Below are 9,071 nucleotides of genomic sequence, written 5' to 3'. Positions count from 1 at the left end.
CATCAAGAGCCACCACACACAGACGTGTCAAGGAATTTGGCTACAGTTGTCGTATTCCTCTTGTTAAGCCACTCCTGAACCACAGACAATGTCAGAGGCATCTTACCTGGGCTAAGGAGAAGAAGAACTGGACTGTTGCCCAGTGGTCCAAAGTCCTCTTTTCAGATGAGAGCAAGTTTTGTATTTCATTTGGAAACCAAGAGTCCTAGAGTCTGGAGGAAGGGTGGAAATACCCCATAGATTCTTGGTAGAGAATCTATGGGGTATTGTCAAGAGGAAAATGAGAAACAAGAGACCAAAAAATGCAGATGAGCTGACGGCCACTGTCAAAGAAACCTGGGCTTCCATACCACCTCAGCAGTGCCACAAACTGATCACCTCCATGCCACGCCGAATTGAGGCAGTAATTAAAGCAAAAGGAGCCCCTACCAAGTATTGAGTACATGTACAGTAAATGAACATACTTTCCAGAAGGCCAACAATTCACTAAAAATGTTTTTTTATTGGTCTTATGAAGTATTCTAATTTGTTGAGATAGTGAATTGGTGGGTTTTTGTTAAATGTGAGCCAAAATCATCACAATTAAAAGAACCAAAGACTTAAACTACTTCAGTCTGTGTGCATTGAATTTATTTAATACACAAGTTTCACAATTTGAGTTGAATTATTGAAATAAATGAACTTTTCCACGACATTCTAATTTATTGAGATGCACCTGTACTTCTACTCTGACAATGATCTTCATGATTCAGATCAGATTGTCCTGCCTTGAGTTGATAAAAGTTTGTTCTTTGAGGTAATCCACAGTCATAAGCAATTGCATGTATTGTTTATTCATATTGTAATTATAATATATTTCTCATTTAGGTGTCCAGCCACCACTGAACACGGTCGCCCAGAATTTCGCCGGAATGACACTGAATGCCCAGCCCTCGGCGGCCGCTCCCAGACCGGGAGTGAACCCCATGATGGCGGGGGGGACCATGGGCATGGGAATGCCTCCTACTATGGCGACGGGCACCATGGGAATGGGCTCTGTGGGTATCGGAGGAATGCCTATCAATCAAGGACTCGTGGGCATGAATATGATGCCCGCTGGAATAGGCCTGCAAGGTGCCCTGGGCACGCCCAGCATGGGGATTGGCCAGGGCATGAACCCCGCCATGGTGCAACCTAAACAAGATGCCTTTGCAAACTTTGGCAACTTTGGGAAATGAAGGGTGAATCACTCCAAGAGGGTTAACGGTCCAAATACACCTCAATAGAAGAAGCCTGCATCCAGTAAAATGGACAAAACTGACAAAACTAGCCGGTGTCATGACTCTTCAATCATTTGTCCTTATTCGTTAACAGATACAGAGAGACACACACACACACAAGAATCTGCTTTTCTTTCATGTGGGGTTGATAATCAAAGGGTGGATTTTTTTGTAAATGGTGCAAAGCATATTATATACTTTTAAAGAAAAATGATGACTGTGTGCAGTTTGGTACATTTTTCTCTCACAACAGAAACATCAGACACTTTTTTTTTTTTTTTTCATCACGGCCCTGTTCACTTTTCAAATACGACTGATTTCAGAAATTACCTCATAATTTGCATTATTCATGCTGTGATTTAAAGGCCTCAAAGGGTTGATTTGTAAATATCTTGGTGTGCAAAAAATAAATGATTTTACTCACTTCTCAGACGGTATAAGATAGAACAGTTTACCACAGGTCCTTAATATTTACTCATGTTTTTGTTTTCGGTTTGAATCGTTACAGTTTGTCAGATATACAGTCACTCCTTATATTCCGTTATCACTCCAGCACCTGTTATTTAGATGAATATGGTCAACTTTGTTCTTCTTTTTAAAAAAAAAAACAGACTATATCTGTAGATATAGTTTGAGTACTTTTGTGTAGCAAGCTACCTGACCGTAATTTGAAGTGTGCCTGCCTGTGAAATGGCCACCTTTTTAATAACACAAATGTGTGTGAAGGTTATTAACCATACTTGATGAATCCAAAACTGTCTTAGAGAGGATGTGTTGCGTGAAAAGCGAAAGCCATTACATTCTTGAATGATATGGATGGGGATAGTGCTACATACGTTCATTTAATGTGAAGATTTCTAGGGGTCTCTTCCCTTGAGTTTGTCATCTGAAGCCGCACAAATCAGTGCTTTGGCGGTAGCAGGAGTAGTGTTACACATTTCTAGTAACTACTTGAATTGGTATTTATAATGCCTCATAATAACAGTCATATCCGTTATATCCTTTTCTTGCATGTGTCGATTTTACAGTTTCAAGCATTGTTGCGGGTCAGTGTTAAATTTATGAAATGTTTGTCCAGGATGGCTATGGAATCGATGAAGGCATTGTGAACCCCAAATGAAGTTTACTTGTCACTTTTTTCTTTCTTTTAACATTTGGTTTTGTCCATTTTCTCACAAGCTGCTTTACAAGGGGCCCTCCATCAGGCACTGAGGCATTATGTTCAAAATGACCAAATCTTTATTTTATTACTATTTAGATTTATTCCATAGTGGTTTAGTTTCTTATTTTAATACTTAACATTATACAGAGAGATCCTGTGCATATATATATACATTGTTCTAGACGTGTGAATCGAGTAAACACTTCTTAGTTTATGCAAATGTAAAGAGAAACATGAAATCGAGCGCCTCTTTGATTTAGTTTCTTTTCAGATTTCAGTTTTTGATTTTATTGTACTGAGAAACTTTGACATTAAACAATTTCATCAAAAGCTGCCTTTGTGACTTTAATGGTGTCTAGACTTTTAGCGTTCTCATTAGTCAATAGTTGATATTGTTCCTAAAAGTATGTTTCTTGGTTCTGTCTTAAAACTTAAAATTAAGATGCATAGATGGATAATACCTGTCATTTCTTTTAAAGAATTAGTAGTGCTACAATTCGAAGAGGTGATTTCAATAGTTCATCTATTTGAAGATGTTTATCAAAAGCTTATAAAAATATAATGTGCTTTGATTTTTACAGTAGAGAATCTGGTATTATGACAACTTATCTGAAGTATCTTGGCATCTCAATAATCTACTTGATCCACTTTTGAGGATGAGTTGTGCAATAATGGAAATGGCCTGCATTCATTAATGTCCTGTCCTGTGGCTCCCTCTATTGTAAGTCTAATGTATCTTGTTTTAAATTATCTCTAAATTATCAACATGTACAAAAATGGGAGAAAAAACTGTTTCATACAATCATTACATGCCTTCTGTCCTTTTGATTGATAGTTCATACTTTTTTAGTAGTAAAAGGCCTTTTAGTATCATTTTGAAAATGTCTTTCTGCTGTAAAATCTTTTCAGATTTTAGTAGATTCTAATATTTAAGTAGATTTTTAGTAAACTTAAGAATAATATTTCAAGATCAGAGATTTCAAGAGTAATATTTCAAGATTCAACTTAAACTTAAATTTACCTGATTATCCATTTTTCTGAAAACTCATGTTAAAACGTATCAAATATGATCAGGCTTTTGAGGAACATTTATTTGTACATCTCTCAGTCATCACTGTATTTTATTGCATTATATGTTTTGCCTCCCACAATTAAATTTCATCTTATAACAGTTATTGGGAGATATAGAGTGACAACTCATATGTATATGCATTTTATGTAAGCAGTCTGTTATACTGTTATAAAATCTGACTAATTTACAGTAATACAGATTCATCAGATTAGTTTCTAATTATTATTTCAAATGTCAGGCTTTAGAAAGTTAAGGGGGTAAATTTTGGAGGGGGCAAACCTGACTTGACCCTAAATGTAAGGCTGATAAAATGTTATATATATTCTAATTTAGATTTTATTGATATTGTATATTATGATGTTATTTGTATTTATTCTAATTCGAAGGGCTTTGGTAACATCTGTGAAAAAAAAAATGTTCAGAGAGAGTGAGATCAAGTTATTGAAATTGTTGAAGTGAAGCTGTGTTTCAAACTGTTTACAGGTTAGAGCCAGAAAAGTCAACAACATTTAAAAAAAGAAATAATCTACACCTTGACAAAAGGTAGTATTTGATCATGTCTAAATATATCCAAATGCAAAACCTAATAAAAGGATGTAATTATGCCTGACAACACTTTTCTCAGCAAAACCTATTTGTATGTGAATATGACTAAACAGGCATCTACTGTTGAAACTGTTTGATTCGATTTCAATTGTATTTATTTTATTCACATAGCACTAATCTGCTTCTGTTTTGAAATGCCTTTGCTCGTTTTCAAACTTGTACACTTTTTATTTATTTATTTATTCACTTTTTAACACAATGCCAGCATGAAGGCTATTTTCATGGCGATCTCTGAATAAATTATTATACACTTTTTTTTAACTTATATGCATTAATTAAAGGGGTCATATGATGCGATTTCAATTTGTCCTTTCTCTTTGGAGTGTTACAAGCTCTTGGTGCATAAAGAAGATCTGTAAAGTTGCAAAGACTAAAGTCTCAAATCCAAAGAGATATTCTTTATAAAAGTTAAGAGTCAGCCACGCCTACCTAAAACGGCTCGTTCTAACACACCCCCACATATCTACATCACTATGTGGGAAGATTTGCATAACACCGCCCAAATGTTCACGCAAAGAAAGAAGGCATAACTTTTATTCTCGCTGTAGTATTGTTGGTGCATTTCAACACCAAATGCACAAAATAATGTTCTTTTTAGCAGCATCATATGACCCCTTTAAAATGTATATATATATGACAGCACTAATATTTTTTATTGTTATTGTATATAGAAATATTCCGGTTTATTAGTCATTTATTGTCATTTCAATGGAAAATAGTGTCCCAAATTACCTAAATCACCCTATAATTTAGAGGTGAATATTTACAAGGAGTTACGAAAATACACTGAAAATATATTGTGCACGTTTGTACCACTAGATATTGAATTGATATCAAAACCTTCTAATTATGTATCAAGTGAAATAGAGCGTTTTAAAATAAATATGTGGATTCTTTTATGAATGCACGTTTTTAATAAAAGTATTCTACGTCCGTGTTTTCTGTATTCGCGTGGTCACGTGATGCTTGTTTGTGTTTTTTTAAAGGACGCTGGAGCTTGCAGTGTCATTTTTTAACATTCCACGAACATTACTGTTAACTTACGACATACTGACAAGCGAATGGATAAACACCCCAAAATGAGAGCTAAGAAGAGGTTCCGAAACGATGAACCGGTACCAAAATGTGCCAAAACAGAAGAAAATTGTATTTGGAAGAAACCCGGTCCTCCTGTCACGATCCCCGCTGTCAAAGCTCAACGAGTCAGTGAACCAACTGAAGTTAACAGCTTGACAACTCACAGACAAGATCATCCACAAGATGAAGGTTTTAACTCGATCAACAGGTCATTAACAGAAGATGTTGGGGTTAAACAGGACAACGCCGACTGGGTTACATTTCCACTTTATTCCTCAGGTCAAACTTCAATGGTGCTAACCACTGATAACGCGATTTCTCAGGGTTTCTCAGTTAAAGACACGCCGCAGTCATTTAACTGCAATTTGTCCAGTGAGGCGCCTTTCCCAAAAATAAACTATCAGCCAATCAGCGAGACTTATTTTCCGATAGCAACCCATCAGCCAATCAGCGCGGCGTCTGTAATAAACCGTGAGCCAATCAGCGAGGCTTCTGTGCAGATCAATACCCGAGGTCTGAACTTCACTCAGCCGCCTTCTGGAGCAGGTAGGTTTGAAGGCTTTATGTTCTGGAGTAGAACTGCAAAAAGGCTTCTACTTTATATTTGAAATATACATTTTAAAGTACAACTATTAAGATAAATGGTATATTTGCATATTAATAAAAGGTTCAAGGTTCATTAGACCAAAATAGTGAAGATAGCTCCAGAGCAAAAAGCAAAATGATTGATTCAGTGACAATTCCATTCCTTCCTAAGAACTTTTTTTTTTAACTATATCAATATTTATATACATGACACAAGACATTTCCTTGTTTCATTGTCTCTGTGAGCAGAAAGTGAGGTGGCAAGTTCTCAGAACAAAAAAGTTTCTATCAAAAGGCCCATGAATGCCTTCATCTTATGGTCAAAGATCCACCGACCCGCCTTGTCTAAGGCCAACCCATATGCCAGCAACTGCGACATCAGTGTTCAGCTAGGGTTAGAATGGCACAAACTGTCTGAAGAGCAGAAGAAGCCATACTACGAAGAAGCTCGCAGAATCATGGCACAACACATGGAGAAGTACCCAGGTAAGCTATGGAGAAAGACATTAAAGAGCATATGCAGAATCTCAGGTAGGCACTTTTTATTAAATGTCTTATTCTCATCAACACAGATTGGGTCTATCAGCCATGCAGAGTGAAAAAGAAGCATTCCGCATCCAGAAGGCCACCGGTCGTCCCTGCGACCCAAATCTCCACACCCTTCATTCTGACATGGGCACAGAGACCTAACCCTTACCCAGAGCCCCTAACATCAGCGAGAGGGCAGAACAGTCTAAATTCTCCAGGTTCTGCTACTTATTTATATAGCTTATGCCTTGAATATTTCAGGTTCATTACAAATTAATCTCAGTCGAACACATTTGTTGCGTAACGCTGATTACCACAAAAAAAAAAAAACAATCGACTCATCCTGCATTTTCTTTTAAAGGGTGAACATTTGGGCGGCGTTATGCAAAACTTCCCACATCGTGATGTAGACATGTGGGGGCGTGTTAGAACGAGCCGTTTTAGGTAGGCGTGGCTGACTCTTAACTTTTATAAAGAATATCTCTTTGGATTTTAGACTTTAGTCTTTGCAACTTTACAGATCTTCTTTATGCACCAAGAGCTTGTAACACTCCAAAGAGAAAGGAAAAATTGAAATCGCATCATATGACCCCTTTAAGAAAGCAAAGTATGAGGTTAGGCGAGACACTTAAGCCCTAAGTATGCTTTGGTTTTTATGTGTACAGTAGAGTACAGTAAATGTCATCATCAGCAGTGTATACGCATTGTATACACATAAAAACAGAAGTGTTCTTTTTGTTGATAATCAAATGCAGTCATTTTGCAAGATTATATTTTAGACCTTTTCCACTGCATTTTGACATCACAAGTAATGACGTAATTCCATTCACTGTAGAGCATTTGTATTATGATAAAAAAGTAATTTAGCTAGCTCGCAGGTATACTATTGATCTTTAAAACCCTCCAAGAGTTGAATTCACTGGTTAATGTTAGTTAATAATAATATTCTGGGCTGGGTGGTTAAACATGATATGAAGCCAAATTACTTCTCATGCTAAAAACATCACAATGCTTTTGTCAGCCAACATTAACCAGGCCATGGAGATGCAACAAGGTTTTAACAGCACAGATCAATGTCCTCTCTCTGCTCCTCAATGTATCTTCTCTGCAGACCTCCACATGACTGGACAGCAGTTCTACCCAGCAGAGTAAGCTCTGAAAACCTCTTCCTAGTATTGCATTGGGTTTGCAATGTGATTACAAATACACAAATGAACATGTTATACTAGAAAAGATTTGTAATGCTGCACTTTTCATAGGCTGAAAACAAAATTCTCCTTTTCTCCCACAGATCCATTCCATGTTCAAGCTCTTCTAGCCATCTCATTGACTTCATGAGCCACTATGAAGATCTGAGGCATGAGGCGCCTGTCCTAAATTGTGAATATTGCTTCCATGATGACAATTAGACGGACAGTCTTTAGTTCTGGACTTCTGGGTTCCTGTTTGTTCCTTTGACAGGACTGCATTAGAGTGTGTTACCATTGTGATATATCTTACTCATTGATTTTTCGGTTCTTATAACAGCCACAATAGTTTTTGAGGTTGTATTACAAAATAAAATGTTTTAAATTTCCTGCCTTAAAAGAGTGTCTGCATTTTCATAAACAATGGAAATGACTTAAACTGATTCAGGAACTGTTCTGAAACAAATCAGGCTGAATTCCGATTGGAGGCATGTTGGCTTCCAGGGTTCCCATTTATTTAAATCAATGAATTTCAAAGATTTAATTTTTTTTTTACCGTCATGTCATCATTGAATATGATTTTTTTTTTTTTTTTAAAGAGACATTTTTTTTTTAAATGGCCGTAGCCGGTTATTTCAGAAAAAAGCATAAAAATTCATATTGATTTTGGAAATGGCTGTGACTTTTTAGGATCGTATTAATCCTTCATCATATTGTGACTTTTAATCTTATAATATTAAAATGTACATTAGAAAAAATATTTATTGTGTACAAATTATTTAAAATGTTAAAAATGCAACCAGCTGTTGCATTATTTCCCCTCAATGGCCAACGATTTTGGACCTAATGAGGTTTAATATTAAGTTAATTTATTTATTTATTTACCAAGGAGACAGTAATGTCAGTGAGTGAACTGCTTGAGATGAAATGACAGATGTGTGTGGAGAAAACTAAAAAAGCAAGTTACTACTACTACTTTTGAACAATATTTGTGGTTACACTTTATTTCGATAGTCCACTTTAGACATTCTATTAACTATATGTAACTTTGTAACTACATGTCAACTAATTCTCATTAATTTGCAACTACATGTCTACTAACTCTCAGAGTAGACTGTTAGGGTAGGTTTAGGGTTAGTAGAATGTTGACAAAGAAAGTGTTAGAAGATATTAAGCAGACAGTCTACTGATACTCTACTAACTGCTAGTTGACATGTAGTTGCAAAGTTACTTACTGTTAATAGAATGTCTAAAGTGGACCATCGAAATAAAGTGTTACCATATTTGTATTTGTGTGTTATTTCCAGTCAAACTGAAATATTTAATTGAAGGATAGCCTACATAAAATCCCTCAGAGGACATACAAGTTCAATACAAGTGGGATCTTATCAAAACGTGTAAAATGTAATTTACATTACAGAATGTTATCATATTAGCTGTGATCACTTTAGCAGAAAAATAAGCTAGTGACAGTGTAAAAACGTAAAAATGTCACATGATGTGCTTCTAATTGAGTGAGTGATTATTAATGATTGTGATAAATAATCATTTAAATACCATGACTTTTTAATTAAAGATTTGAATGACCAGTAAAT

General features: G+C 35.9%; 2 protein-coding genes across 7 annotated transcripts in view; both read left to right on the top strand.

Annotated features, from left to right (window-relative positions):
• LOC107661732 (clathrin interactor 1-like) overlaps positions 1 to 2,663 on the top strand; it is a 42,733-nt gene extending 40,070 nt beyond the window's left edge. For all 5 annotated transcript variants that reach the window (XM_016451487.1, XM_016451484.1, XM_016451488.1 and 2 more), the window contains one exon: positions 868 to 2,663. In XM_016451487.1, coding sequence (XP_016306973.1) covers positions 868 to 1,217 — 350 coding nt within the window. In that variant the 3' untranslated portion in view covers positions 1,218 to 2,663. The remainder of the gene's footprint in view (positions 1 to 867) is intronic.
• Positions 2,664 to 5,069: 2,406 nt separating this feature from the next.
• Positions 5,070 to 7,889, top strand: LOC107661801 (transcription factor SOX-30-like). Of its 2 annotated transcripts, none has more exons than XM_016451568.1 (5): positions 5,070 to 5,722; positions 6,011 to 6,247; positions 6,334 to 6,507; positions 7,401 to 7,437; positions 7,581 to 7,889. In XM_016451568.1, exons 1-5 carry the CDS (start codon positions 5,161 to 5,163, stop codon positions 7,696 to 7,698), a joined length of 1,128 nt encoding a protein of 375 aa, XP_016307054.1. In that variant the 5' UTR covers positions 5,070 to 5,160; the 3' UTR covers positions 7,699 to 7,889. The 2 variants fall into 2 exon arrangements, with proteins under 2 accessions (XP_016307054.1, XP_016307053.1); XM_016451567.1 differs by having other exon boundaries at positions 7,311 to 7,437.
• The last annotated feature ends 1,182 nt before the right edge of the window (positions 7,890 to 9,071 follow it).

This window comes from Sinocyclocheilus anshuiensis, unplaced genomic scaffold (assembly GCF_001515605.1).
Source record: "Sinocyclocheilus anshuiensis isolate Anshui unplaced genomic scaffold, SAMN03320099.WGS_v1.1 scaffold207, whole genome shotgun sequence".
NCBI classification, from domain to species: Eukaryota; Metazoa; Chordata; class Actinopteri; order Cypriniformes; family Cyprinidae; genus Sinocyclocheilus; species Sinocyclocheilus anshuiensis.
This window is presented reverse-complemented; position numbering and strand designations above follow the sequence as displayed.